Raw genomic sequence first — 14942 nt, forward strand, 5'->3', positions numbered from 1 at the left:
TCTCCCCATGAAGCACCCTTCTTCTACTGCTGAATTGAGACACTGCTCAATAGAAATTTAGAAATTAAGCTGTTAAGTGTATGATTTTAACACAAGCTGCTATTCCTCCATATGGCAGTTCTTTGGATACTTACTACACTCGGTGTCAAATTTAGACCTTAAAGTTTCTCAAAGGAACAAATGGTTTGAACCTGTATTTTACTTGACATACTCATTTTCTTAACAAAATTGGTTTCTCCATCTCTTTTTGCTTGCAGTCTCTAGTACAAAGTTACATTCCTTTCTGCTTCATGCCCCCCAATTTACTCTGCATGGTTACAAAGCCTGTCACAGCTCAGCACCTGTTTTTCCTTCTAGACAGACAGCAGACTGAGATAATCAGCGAAAAAGAGACAATCAGGTAACAAGTCTGTCTAACCTGTTGTATTTTGGGTAAACAGACACTCCTTGGGGTAAAAAGCAGAAGTCACCCCTGCACATGTGTGCATCTGAGGGGAAATCAATGAAGCAGCTCCACTGAAGATTAAAAATATCTGTATTTTGGCATTTTATAGCCACTTGTCAAGCCTGAAATGTCCAAATGTTAATAGATTAATAGCCAAGCACACTTTAAGCCTAAATGAAGAGCATCTCCCCAAAATTTTTTACTGCTTTCCTGTTCTGAAGGGAGAAGATTTCTGCAGTGAAAGCTCTTTCCATCTCAAAAACAACTGGGAGTTAAATCTCAAATTCTGGAGCTTTCTTCTCACTCCCAGGCCTTGTTACAGCTCCTCACTGGAGATATTTACAGCCATCAAATGTCTTTATGTAGAGACCATTCTGTTTGGTTCAAGCCTGCTACAGACACAAAACGCTTTATCTTGCAGATGTGGCAAAGATTCCTTGACAAAAACTAAATTGTGCCCCCAGCACTATGAAGGCATCACAGGATTCCCTGAAGTCCAGAGGACAAATTTGCTGAAGTCCTGAGTTACAGACATTCCATCCACACTAGGCTGGGACAGTGAAACCGTACCCCAGCCACTCACTCACTGTCAGCAGGGTCTGACAGCCACACCAGGGCATTCTGCACAGCAGCCAAAGCCTTCCCTGGCCTCCTCACAGTCCCAAGAGCTTTCCCAACCCCTGACACCACCCAAAACCAAGCCTATTTTCTTCCTTCCCTCCCAGTGGTCAGCTTGGTAGCTACATTTGAACAGTGGCCTATTTGAAGCCAAAAGTTTGTGGTCAGTTAGAAAGAAAAGATGTTTAGTGCCTCCTGGATGTATTGCTTGCCTCTAACACTGCTAGTATCAGTTCATTCTTCTCAGCACTTGTCTGTTTGCTCCTAAAGCAAAGCAAGATGTAAACTATTTCCAAAGTATCTAGTCAGTGAGTTTCCAAGCTCGTTTCAGGCAGATTGAGAGTATTAAAAACCATAATTCCTATAAGGCTGGCAAAACTCTTCCAATCATTTATCTTTTGATATATAATAGTATCTTCCCATAACTTTTTCCTAAGTTGGCACAGGAAGCCTCTCCATCCCGGGGTTAATTAATGAGTCATCCTGGCAAAAGTGGAACTTTCCATTATGCTACAAGTGTTTGCAGCCCTTAACTGGTACCATTGGTGATTTGCTATCAGCAAAGAAGATAAGAGCTGCCCTGTACAATGAAGAGACAAGGGGCAAATAGGGGCATTGTGGAGATGCACAACGTTATAATCAGTGAAGACCCAGACAGCAAACAATAGACAATTCTGAACAGATACTATCTAATTAATGTTTAAGGATTAAACTGGCTTTTGCTGGGAGAGGGCGATCAGGCTTAGCAATATAAACAACACAGAGTCCTAGCAAAAGGTCATTCCTTTCTGCATTTTGTTTTAAGTGCAGTGTAATGACTTCAGAGTTGCTGTAGTGCAAGGAATTCAATCATGTTACAGGAGGAAAAAAAGGCAACAGAAGAATCTAGTCCACAAGTAAATTAGACAGAAGATATCAGTACTCTATTTTTAACTCCAGAAAAAGGCTATGAAGGCATAATCATAACCAAAAGAAGAATTATGTTCTTCTTGGGAAAACAACTTTGTTTGAAGGGCAGAAATCTAAAGTTTACATAGTAGGTATCTAGATACAAATAAACAAGAAGCCTCAATTTGAGATTATTCTAACATATTAAGATTGGGCTGTCTCTTTCACCCACTGCTATCAATGTTAGCTTTCCTGACTCTACTGAGAAGCAAACAAAGTCCATAACCCCAGAGCTACCTTGTAAGCTCAGCAAGGTATTATCCTAGAAGGGAAAGCAAGGAAAATTGGCACCCTTCCCAACCATGCCACCCCCCAAACCCATTTCTTTGTTCCCTCCTAAGCAGCCTATTGGGTAGTTTTGTCTCAAGAGCTTCCTATTTAGCACCCTATTGATTTACTCAAAATCAGCCCTAGCCAATTAATTTCTTGGCTCATATTCTTGTGCCCACCATGTACCTTGTCCAAAAAAGGTAAACAGTTTTCCAATCCCAGTGCAATTGAAACCTCAAAGAAGAGTATTTGTTTGCATGTTTCTTGTTGTCTTTTCTCCAAATTTGATTAACAACCAAAGCTCTTGGAGAAAATTGCCTTAGCTTGAGATTAATAATTTTGAGCCAAGAAAATGTGTCTTGCCAGTGGCTGTCTGCAACTGCTCTGCAAGTGCTGGCACACTGCTGCAAAAACTCTTTCTCAAGTTAGCTGTAAAACAGAAACACAGAATTTATTCACTAATACAGGCAACTTAAACATCCTACCAGGCTTTCACTCTCCTCCAAAAGCTGCCACTACCATGCTAGCACTGACAATTTACACTGGAAACAGCTCCTAAACTGTTGGAGTTGCCAACCCAGTGCATTAAAACAACTTAAAGTCATCATTGGTTTTCTTGAATAAACTAGGCCAGAAACTGTGGCTGTCAAAAACTGCTCCATAGGTCAGCCATTCCTGCCACAGACAAAGCAACTTCTGGAAAGAGGAGCAGAGTCAACAGCTGGGTTTTATAACACCCTCTGTCATCTGAATTGAAATCATCTGTGTCTGAGTCAACACCCTATGTGACAAATGACTATTATCCAACTCTTCATGATCAGCAGAGGCAATTCCAGCATGGCACAGTCAAACCCACCATTTTTCAGGAAATGTTTTTAATTACCTACATCCACATATAACATTTTAAATTAAAACCAAATAAACCCATTGTATTATTATACAAGTAAATCTTACTGAACTGGGAAGTACAGCTTTTGGTTACAGTTAATATGGAACAAAGATTCTAGACATGAAACTCACCCATAGGTTTTTAAAAAATACATAGTTAAAAGAAAGTATCCAACACCAGTAACAAGATTAACCCCTTCACTGAGACCAAAACACCTCACTGAAAGGCAAAAAAAGGCTCCTGGAAAAGAGCTGTTGGAAAACTATCAAACAGTAAGGTAAGGTCAGTTTGGAGCCACCTCCTACCTGGTTATTCTATTACAAATCAAGATGGGGCAAGCACTTTCAGTCTTTCATAATAAGCCACTTACTGCTTCTGTCATGTTAAATCCTGTCAGTTTTGATGCTACATGCTACATGTCTTGTAGTTCTTACATATAAGTACAATTCCAATTTAAAGACATAGTTTCAAAACAAAATTAAGAAATCTAGAACTCCTCTGAACTTCCAGAAGTTTAGCACTTCCTGCAATGTTACTTGTACAAGGGTTTAACATTTGTCTAAGCTCTTCAGATAACAATTTACCAGAAGGAAGAATTATAGATTTTTTTTCTTAAAGATACTCCTTGAAATTCTAAACATTGTATGTCTTTTACTTACATTACTTTTTATTACAATACACTTCATTGGTAAGTGCTGAGCAAGACAAGAGGCCCACCACTGCAACCTTTAGCCAGTGGGGAATCTAACAACCAAGGAAGGCACTGCCCACAATGCCCATAAGGGAGGATATAGGTAGAGGCAAAAAAGCTGTTTTATCAATAAACTGACATGGCTATTGTGTAACAGTCTTCCAGTGGAGTTAATGTCTCCATGTCAAAACTTGTAACATGTTTCCCTCCCTCTGATTTTACCTTTCCACAGCACTGCCGGGGAAACCTTCTGGACAGGGGCATGTGGCTGCAGAAGATCAAACAAACTGGCTCCTCCAACATCCACAGTCTTGGAAGGAATGGGGACAAAGCTTACAGTCCTAGATTGCCTCCTTTTGACATTGAAACTTGTTTTATATGCAAGCTAAACCTTGAAACAAAGTTTTGGCACTCAATTTTCCAAAAGCCTGATTCTGAAAAAACTAACAGGGAAGAGTGTAACAAAATGAACAGTACAAGTAGCTCTTTCTGATCCTTGTCCCATGCATTAGATACAATTTCCCATGGATACAGAAATCTCTGTGGGAGAACATCCACTGGAACAGCTTGCCCAGAGGGGATGTGGAGTCTCCCTCATGGGAGACATTCCAGAACTGCCTGGACAGAATCCTCACTAATGTGGTCTAGGGGGCCCTGCTTGAGCAGGATGTTGGACCCTTCCAACCTTATCCATTCTGTGATTCTGTAATTTACTGATACAGCACAAAGGAATTAAGTAACAGAGAAAAGAGAATAAAAGTTAGATTTCCTACTCTGTTTTAGCAGTGTAACATAGATTTAGTGTCACTTCCTGAATGAACACTTTCAAATTTCATAAATCTGCATAGAAGTGACAAGATTGATTAATAGTTTTCTGAGGCTACTGTGCCTGTGGACTCCACAAGTTTGACTCAATTTCTAGAGGCAAGCATTCCTGTCCATTTCCCTCCCTCCCTCCCCTTTAAACTGGTTTATGTATCTGGTCTAAATTAGAGCAGCTTCTGGAATAAGTCAGAATTTATATGAACATTCATAGCACTACAGAGCACTCCATTACAACCTGAGATTTCAAAATAATTAACCTATGATTTGGTTTTTGCCCATCCTTAAAAACTTGTTCGAAATCCCACTGAAAGGCACTAAATGGACAGAACATTTTTTAGATACTTGAAAGAAAATACCTCCCTGTGGCTGTAACTTCTTCCATGAATCACTGTCACAGTTAACATGATAAACTCATTACTATTTCCAACTTCTTGGTATGTAAAGAAACCAACAGCCTTTTATAAACTAATTTAAGTGTCTCCTTAATTGCATTTGAATTTGAATAGATGTCATTTCCTACCTCATGCTCTGCAAGGAAGCCACTCCTGTACAATCTATCCAGAAAAATACATTAGTGCTCAGTCAGAAGCCACAGGAATGATTTTTCATGTAAGCAATTTTATTTCTTGCTATGATACAGTCCATGCAATGTAATGGGCTTTTTTGGCTTAATCCATGAATATCACAGTGTGCTACAAAACATAATTTTGAGGATTAGCTATTAAAGATCTCTTCTGTCAAAAAACAAACATTTCAGGGCACTTGAGACAAAAAGTGCATCACATCACAATACCCTGTTCTGTCATAAGCAAGTGCTAGTGGCCAAAGTTTGCACAGACTATTGTTGGACACACAGTAGCTGCTGTTTGCCTTAACAATTGCCATATTATTGCAGCTGTACCAAGATGAGATCCTGCAAGAAACCAAATTCTACTTTACAACAGTCAACTATTTTTTGCCTCATTTTCTAGGTAAAAAGAGAAGAACATTGCACGCACAGAAATTAGTACAAACATGGTTATAATACAAAAATAACATTATGCAATGAAAAACTTGGGGTTTTTTCCAATAAAATAATGTAATATTGTAAAGTCTAGCTTTACATGACTAAACAGTTGGTATCTCACATTCTGCGCTTTTTCCCCTTTTTGCTAGTAGACATATCTGCAATATTATCCACTGCAATGTCTCTGTTTGGGATAACACTAGGAAATCAATAGTCTTTAGTGTTATCTTTTTGTCAAATTTTCCTTTATTGTGTGTGTAGGAAGTGTTCCCTATTTGACAGGATGATATATTTTTAATAGTAATTGTAGAAGGCATAATAAACTTCCTGGTTATGCTTACCACATAACCAGGATTGGGTCTGATGGCTGGCCAGCCAGCCATAATTTAAAAAAAAATTAATTTTCACATTACAGAACAAGTTGTTTGGTCCCAAGATTCCAGAGCTGATCAGGATCACAAGAGAACACAAAGTCCATTCTGGAAAAAAAAAAGACTCCTGGGAAACAGTGAAAGAAAATCAGGATTTACAGAAAGAAAAGCAGCAATACATGTGGGCTTTCTGTTCAGACACTTTTTTGTGCCAGTATTGACTGAGAGCAATACTGAGATGCAAAGCTATCTTTATCCCTTAATAAATTTCTAATCCTAGCTACTATGTGAACTAATGCAAATTTGAAAGCCACAAACAAAAAGAGCAAATCAGCTCATGACTGCTACGCAAGAGGAAAAGGTCTAATTACCATCTGGAGGAAAGGCAACCACGGTGCAGCGCTTGCAAGACATGCTTTCATGTGATTTAACTAAAGCTTCTAATAGCTATCAGATGGAGGGGGCTCCACAAGTTTGAAATAATTTGCTTTGTGTTCATGCACAGCTTTGATCAAATAAATCTCGTTTCAAATTAAATATAACGTCAAATTATTAAAATGGTTAGAAGGAATACAGCACTATACCTAAGAGTACTATAGTAATAAAGGATATTATTATTTTTAAAAAGTGTTCTAGATGGACTTAGTCCTATAGTACTATAGTAATAAGAGTACTATAGTAATAAAGGATATTATTATTTTTAAAAAGTGTTCTAGATGGACTTAGTCCTGCATGGTTCTGTGAAAGATTGTTACAGTCATCACAATATGGAGAGAACTTTTTATTAGACTAAGTATTCTATGAAAAAAATGCAACTATTCACCAGTGCAGCTCAGTAGTTTAATATTAACTGAAAATTCCTATAAAAGGAACTTTTTGATTTAAATACCATCCAAAAAGTGTGCAGCCCTCTTGAAAAGCTTTATCATGAGGATCTGAAGTTCTTAATTCCATTAGTCAACTAATCAAAGAGAACCAGCTATGTAAGTTTCAAGTTGTTGACGCATTCCATTAAATCTTCTCACTCCCCTACAAAGACATATGACTATTTCTGAATATCAGTCTTGGAGAGGGTTTTCTTGCACATCAACTGGAAGCAATAAGAAAAAAAAAAAGTTTACTATAGCTTCAATAAAATCAACATGTTAAAAGTTGAATGGCTTTGAAATGCCATGTTTCCAAGAAATATTCTTGCATTATTTCTTGAAATATCTGATCCTTATTCAAACTTTGATATTTATATTATTGCTTTTTCCTCTGCCATTTAATTTCAAATAAAGTCTATTCAATAAAACATCATAGTTTACTTGGAAACATTCAGGTAACTCGGCAATTTTTATATTTGCTCTGTCATCATTCCCAGAAGTGTTGCTGACATCAAGAGAAAAGCACTCCAAGAGTTCTGCTGGCAATGGTGTCTCCATAGGTAGGAAGAACACCCATTATATGTTGCCAGGAAAACTCACCTCACACAGTCAAATACTGTGATAAAGTATCTAAAATGGGGAAAGTGAATTGCCCTGTGAAGATACATTTCCCCACTGACTGCTGAAAAAGTATGGCCAATTCAGATTAAACACACAGACTTTTCTGAAGCCAAAATTAGATCAATCCTATTCCTAAACATTTTAATATTCAATGTTTTTTTACTGCAAAACATCAAGCTATATCCTTATATGTTGAATCTTCCAAATGCCACGTTTCTATGGCAATTCTTAGATTAACTGGTCCTGCAGTAAGGCAGTAAAAAACCCCAAACCATATAATAAATAGTAGTATACCCAGGTTATTGATAGGAGCCTGAGTATTGATTCTGGCTAAGATATGGGCAAGCAAGAGTGTCCAACCTCTGGTATTATATTTTTTTCCTGTTTGTATTATTTATGACTGAACTATTCGTGTTACTCATATCATAAACACTCACAAAATACTGAGTACAAGACTAAGTCTCTTTTTGTTCTGCATAACAGAAAGAGCAGTCTCTAAGACACAGCTCTATCAATGGTACATTTATTAGAAAGCCTTTAGGAGTGTGGTATATGCAGCATGTACAGGACAACCAAGGGGTGAGGCCCAGCTGCCTTTTGGGAAGGCAGGTCCTGCTTGCTCTCCTGAGCTCCTTTTATGACCAGATGATCCACCCAATGGATGAGAGAAAAGCTCTGGATGCTGTCCTATTGAAGACTTCAGCAAAGTTTTCAATCCTGTGTTCCACAGCATTCTCCTGGACAGGCTGGCAGCCCATGGCCTGGCCAGGGGCTCTCTTTGCTGGCCACAAAACTGCCTGGAGGGCTGTGCCAAGGGATCAGAGCTGGGAACAGCCCTGTTCAGCATCTGTATCCATCATCTGCATGGGGCATCGAGTGCACAAACACCACCAGGCTGGCAGGAGCCAAGGGAGGCTCTGCAGGGACATGTGGGCAGCTTGGATCAATGGGCTGAGGCCAGTGGCGTGAGGCTCAAGGAGGGCAAGTGCCAGGTCCTGCATTTGGTCACAACAGCCCCATGCAGGGCTACAGGCTGGGACAGAGGGGCTGGAAAATGGCCCAGAGGAAAAGAACCCAGGGGCACTGGTCAACAGCAGCTGATCATGAGCCAGGAGTTGCCCAGGTGGCCAAGAAGGCCAGTGGCATCGTGGCCTTTATCAGAAACAGTGTGAGCACAGGTCCAGGACAGCAATCATCCCCCTGCACTGGGCATCACTACAGCCATCTAGAAGCTACATTGGTGCTTAGACTGAAATGAGCCCAATACAGCACAAAGTGCTAACTTTGGGAACAGATCAGAGGAGAAATGGCAGAGCCGATGAAAAAAATGCCACCACACAACTAGAAAATATCAATAAAAACACGGGGTACATCGATTAAAGAGAACAGAAAGGACAGTGCTGAGTGCCAAAGGTGACAGACAGATTAAGATGGATGAAACAAGAATTACACTCCAGATTTAACCACAAACAAGCCACCTGTGACCTTACAGCAGTTCAATGAGCTCAATCACCACAAAGAATTTTGGAGATCAGTGAAAGCGTGGGTGGACAGAAAGTCAAGACAATATAAAAATATACCATTAAATATTTTGAAAGAACTGAAAATAGAATGTAGGACTGCAGTAAAAGGGCAATAAATCTTGTGAAGAACACATTTCAAATTAAATTTCTGAAGTGTTTACTTTCAATTAAGAGAAATTGGAGCAGTTTAAAAGAAACAGCTTAAAGAGGGAGCTAGGAACAGTGGCAAGTGTAAGTGATTGAGTCAATGAGAAAGGATGGTGATATTAAGCAGCAGGAAGTATAAAGGAGATTTCTAATTCACAAAGAGATGAAAAAGATTGTCATAAAGCGTTTACAGCTATTTTAAGCCAGTATATTTGGTGCACAATCAAGATAGCTCTTTAACATCTTTACTTTAACATCTTCCCCTGACATTTAAAGGAAGCAATGAATTTTCAAAAAGCATCTTTAAATTCCTAAAGGAAAAATTTTAATAAAATTCACTTTTACCTTTTTATCCTTACCATCTGGAAACATTTACAGTTGCTAAGAACTCCTGCTATAAGGAACAAAAAAAAATCCCACACACAAAATCCAGGCTTCATACAGCCTCCTCCAAACCAGGAAGTCACAGCAAATTGGGAAGGATTTGCTACTAGTACTTAACCTTCACCTCATGGAGTTTATTTTCAGGATTGAGTGGCAAGCTGTAATTCCAGAGTGAAAGAATAAGGAAAAAAATGAGACAGAGTCATAGTTTTCCTTTTCATATATCCTGGTTTTATCTTGAATTATTTGTTGAAGAATAAGAAAGAAGAAGTTAAAAGCAAAGCCTTATCACTAGATTAAGTGCTCCTTTCTCATACCAGACTTTCATCTGGTATTTTCAATGTTATATGAATGAAAAGCTCTGTGGAACAGGCAGACTGTTTATACAAGTCTAAAGCAGCACACATGCAGTACCTGCTAAGGTTCAGTCATTGGTAGGAAGGCACCAAGCTCTGCTCTGAGCCCCCTTTGTCACACAGGAACTGCCCCAGGCAGAGATGCTGTGTGTGAGCTCTGCACAGCCCAACGTTTGTAACAGAGCTGAGGCAGAACCAGGCCCTGCTATCCCAGCCCACAGCTGCCACCTCAACTGCTCTTGTTCACATATAACTTACCAAATTTTCTTTTAGTTTTGCATTTCTTTCCAGTTATTACAAACTCTAACATTCACACATAAACACCCCCATGCCCCCCTTCCACTTCCTTGCCATTAACCCTGAGGCTAAAGAAAAGATAATCCTGCCTCAATACAAGGAATCCATGCTATGGCTTTGGATTCCTTCTTCCCCCCATCCTCTATCAACCAGTCAGTTTAAATAAACCTACAGAAATTAGTGCCAAAGCACCTTTTATCCAACAGAAAGCAAGTTAAAATAAAAATATTAAATTACAAATATTAACGAAAATTATTATTTAAGCCATAATTGTATTTTAATATTCAAATCAAAGCTATCATCCCACCTGAAGGGGCAAAAGAAAAATTATAGAGAAGTAAAAGAAACCGAACTTTAAAAATTAAGATATGAGAAGTTAAATTGTTGCTGGTAACACTCTCTTTGTTATTGTATTTAATTCAAACTATCTGAATGAAACTTGCCTAGGAAATTAATAGGTGAGCCAGCCAGCCAGATCACAGAAGATAAAACAGATCCTTGGGACTGCAGTTGTCTCTTGGTTTTGCCCACACACACATAAACAGCCTTGGTTTTATCACCCTCCTGAACAGTTTTACCTTTTGTGGCAGAGCCATCAGTACAAGGAACCCATAAACCTGAATACCATTTTTGAAAAACAAACGCTGATTATTACAACAAATCAGTTTAGCAAGAGTACTTGAAAGGCTCTCTATTCATAGGGTGGGACTACTGATTTTATACAGTTTAAAGAAATTGACTCATGACAGAACACTGTTGTTCGATTCATAAGCGCTTTGTGTCAGGGGCATCTCAATGCCTCATTATTATTACTGAATTTACACACGGACTATCCTCCTCATTTAGCAAACTACTGTCACGCTAATAAAATGGTCTGGGGAATGGTGCACACCACAGGCTTGATCTTCAGAAGCTCATCACGCAGCTTAAGCTAATGGCAATTGCAGGCACTCAGGTTCATACGAGGATACGGCATTACACGATTTTCCCTGGGTGTTTGTCTCACTGTCAGATGTCTCTGAGGTCTCAGCATCGCCTCAGCTGCTGCTGGATGGACTTGCAGCCCGTCACAGCCCAAACTCTGTGCCCAGGTCTGCTAATTGCCCCTAATCCAGGCAACGGGAACGCCTCTTGCTTTCAAGTGAGGAAACGCCCCACATTGGGTGGCATGTACACAACACAACTATTAAAATGCAATTATACTTCAGGGTGAGGAAGGAATCAGTTGTGGGAAGAGAAGGTTGTGAGATAAGGAAATTCAGGCCTGTCCCAGAGATTAAATAAAATACCGAAGATACCAAACGGGCAGCACAAGAACAACGCACCCTGCTATGACAGAAGATAAACCCGTAGCAGGTGTAGGGACAGCACCGGACCACAAACAAAGGAAAGTTTTCCAACGCCGTTTGTTGCTATCCATGCTTTCCTCAGAGCTCCACGTCCAAGCCCGAGGCCCCCAGGAGGCACTACCTGCCCTCACAGCGCTCCTGACACACACAGCGAGCCCCTCAGGGCCCCCCGCTCCCGCGGCGGGCCTGGGGACTCAGGACACCCAGCCAGCCCTGAGGGGAAGCTGTGCCCCGCCTAGGGAGCATCAGCCTCTACACAGGGCTGGGGACACCCTCCCTGCGCGGCAGGGAGAGGCGGGGGGTGTCCTTCGGGATCAGAGGAAAAAGGGTCTCTATACCACACGTCCCTCCCATAACGGCACACAGCGGACTAAAGGAAAGAGGACAGAGGGAGGGACGAGCACTTGGTCCCGACACCGGCGCTGCCCCGCTACTCTGAGCTACGAGGTGGGGGGGGTGAGGGCGTCCCCCTCCATCTTGAGCCCGACACCGACTTACCCGCCCGGAGCCTCCGCGCGCTCCTATTGGCTGGGGTGGCGGCGGCCGCGTCACGTGGGCAGGACAAGCCCCTCCTCTTCCCCTCGCCGGTGCGGGGCCCGAGCCGTTGGCGAGGGAGGGCGGCGCGCGTGCTGCCGGTGCGGCGCGTGCGCACGCGCCGGGGAAAAGGGGGAGCAGCGGGGGCGCGCGCTGCTACGCGTGCGCCGGCGGCGGAGCGGCGGGAGGGGCGCGAGGCGGTTCCGGGAGCGCGGGAAGAGGGGTGGGAGCGCTGGGCGCACGCGCCGGCGGCGGGCGGGAGCGAGGGCGGAGGGGGCGGAGGTGCCGCCGGTGCCGCCCCGCAGGAAGCGGAGCCGCCCGGGCCCCACTCCGCGACAGGGCGAGGGAGCGAGCGAGTGGGAGAGAGGCCGGTAGTGAAGCGTCATTTTCCGCCGCGGTGCCGCCCCGGGACGCCGCTCCGTGAGGACACCGGCCGGGAGCCTGGAGCGGGGCAGCCTCCGCCCCTCCCTGCATCCGCCCCGTCCTGCGAGGCGGGACGTGACCGCTCCCCGCTGCCCGGCGCGCAGCAGCTGCCCCCTCCCAGCGGAGCCGTGACCCCTCCTCCGGCTCCGCCGCCGCCCGTCCCGAGGAGCGAGCCCGGCACTTGTTGCTGCCGTGATGGTGACCGGCCCGGCCGAGTAGGGACCGCCAAGCCCGTCGGGGAGAGCAGCGCCGAGCCCGGCCCCGTTCGGGGCATCGCGGGGTGTTGTCTCCCCGCAGTGACGGCGCTTCCCGGGCGACGCCAAGACTTTGGTCTCCGCGTGGGAATCGCGCCCGGCATCACCGCCCGCGCCAGGTGGTCCCGGCGGGCGGAGGGGGCACCGCCGCCCGCCCCATCCCTGGGCTGCAGCCAAGATGTCCTTCTTCAACTTTCGTAAGATCTTTAAGCTGGGCGGCGAGAAGAAGAAGAAACAATACGAACACGTCAAGAGGGATTTGAACCCGGAGGAGTTCTGGGAAATCATAGGAGAGCTGGGCGATGGTGCTTTCGGTAAAGTGTTCAAGGTAAGGGCGGGCAGCGCGGCTCGCTTGTGTTCTCATAGCTGAGAAGTGACTCGGAGCGTTGCCGGTGCCCGCAGCGCTGCCTCGGGCTCCTGTCTGCCGGCTCCCTCTCCTCGGGATCCCTGTCTGCCGGCTCCCTCTCCTCGGGATCCCTGTCTGCCGGCTCCCTCTCCTCGGGATCCCTGTCTGCCGGCTCCCTCTCCTCGGGATCCCTCTGGCAGCGCCGAGTTCGGGACAGCTCGGCTGGGGCGCTGAGCGCTGCGGGGGGACGCGGCCGGAGGCAGAGCGGGGCATCCCGGCGCCTCTTGGGCCACGGAGCCTCGTGAAACTAAAGATAGAAAAGACCTATTAGGTCATTGTCCCGCCTTTGCTCCACCCTGCCCGCTGCTGGATTGCTCACTTCTCTGTGTTTTGGGTTTTTTTGGGACTCGTGTACAGTATGGCTGCTAACCTTACAAAGACTGCATTTTCTTAGATCCGAAGTTTATACTTTTTTTTTTTTTCCCCTGTACGGAAAGGAATCCCATGAGCAGTAAAACTGACCTGTGTTTAGTGCACAGAGCCAGGCTGTCGTCACTTTAATGGGCATGCTCCCATCTTGTTCCATGTGGAGTTGAATTAAACAGCTGTGTTCTCCTGGCTTTCCCTGTGCGCCGGAATCCATGTGTTGGATCTCCTAACTTCTGTCAGTGGTTTGCTCTTTAAATCTTTAAGTGCACTGGTACAAGTAGGGTTTTTAAGGATGCTTATCTAGAATTTATCAAGCCAAGTAGACTACAATGACATAGATACAACCCTGCTAGTGTTTGACGAGACTTCAGCTTTCAGGCAAACCTTCAGCTACTTGCCCCTTTTACTACAAGGGTATTAATTAATGCTCCGTGTTTGGTTTACGGATAGCCTGGAAGAAGCATCCTGGTGGATAAGCATAAGAGAATTGGGAACTGACATGAATTGAAGCTCTGGAGCTGGTTCTGGAGACTAAGAGAAAATAGCATGAGAGGATGGCATTTGCAGTCTTTCTGAGAGCTAATTCGGTCAAGAAACATTTAGAGTACTGCATTTGAGTTTATGAAATCTGGGTGCTCATGAAACTTGTGCTATTTTTGGTAGAAGTTATTTTAGGTTCTGTTGTACTGTGGTGGTATCACCTGTTTGTATATTTGAGCAGAAGTGCCACAGTACGGTCAGAATGTTAGGTGGGGTCATTTCATCCAAGGAATTTGTGTCAATGTTCTATATTAAGAACATCTAGTTTATTTAGACACTGGTGTAGTACACAGTCTAGATGGTGGTTCTTTTGTCAGTTTTGAAGATTTGAGTTCTGGGTTGTTTTTTTTTTTTCTTAAAAAGGCTGGGAATATGTCTGAAGTTGCTCTATCATAAAGCCTGCTCACCACAAAAACATAATATCTTTAACAGTGGTTCCCGAGTATTAAAGTTTTAATTTGAGCTTTATAGTGGAGTTTTCATTCCCATTTTTTGAAAATATGCCTCAGATATAATACTAAATGTGTTTTCCTCTTCCCCCACGTGCACTTCCCCTCCCATCTTCAAACCTCACTTCATCTGTAGGCATGTCTGTATTAGCAGTAGTAGTTGAGGAAGGTGTCTGAGCAAGGCAGCTGGTAAAATTTGCATTTCAGTGTACTCTGTACACAAACAGGAGAATGTTTTCCACTTGGATGTCATTTTTCACTTTGAGATTTAATTCTGACTGAAATGACAGAGTTCACTGTTAAAATTGATCATAGGCAGAATTACAGATGTGGTTGCTCTGGTCAACTTGTTGAAGTTGGC

At 43.3% G+C, this 14942-nt stretch overlaps 2 protein-coding genes across 5 annotated transcripts in view; one reads left to right on the forward strand and one right to left on the reverse strand.

Annotated features, from left to right (window-relative positions):
* Positions 1-12208, reverse strand: part of STN1 (STN1 subunit of CST complex) — a 44208-nt gene extending 32000 nt beyond the window's left edge. For both annotated transcript variants that reach the window (XM_036386046.1, XM_054515652.1), the window contains exon 1: positions 12105-12208. The gene's annotated coding sequence lies outside the window, so the exon portion shown is untranslated. The remainder of the gene's footprint in view (positions 1-12104) is intronic.
* A 185-nt stretch (positions 12209-12393) lies between these two features.
* SLK (STE20 like kinase) overlaps positions 12394-14942 on the forward strand; it is a 49683-nt gene continuing 47134 nt past the window's right edge. For 2 of the 3 annotated variants that reach the window (XM_036385243.1, XM_054515650.1), the window contains exon 1: positions 12394-13145. In XM_036385243.1, coding sequence (XP_036241136.1) covers positions 12996-13145 — 150 coding nt within the window. In that variant the 5' untranslated portion in view covers positions 12394-12995. The remainder of the gene's footprint in view (positions 13146-14942) is intronic. The other variant, XM_036385245.2, reaches the window with a different exon arrangement.

The sequence above is a fragment of the Molothrus ater genome, chromosome 8 (genome assembly GCF_012460135.2).
Source record: "Molothrus ater isolate BHLD 08-10-18 breed brown headed cowbird chromosome 8, BPBGC_Mater_1.1, whole genome shotgun sequence".
Lineage (NCBI taxonomy): Eukaryota > Metazoa > Chordata > Aves > Passeriformes > Icteridae > Molothrus > Molothrus ater.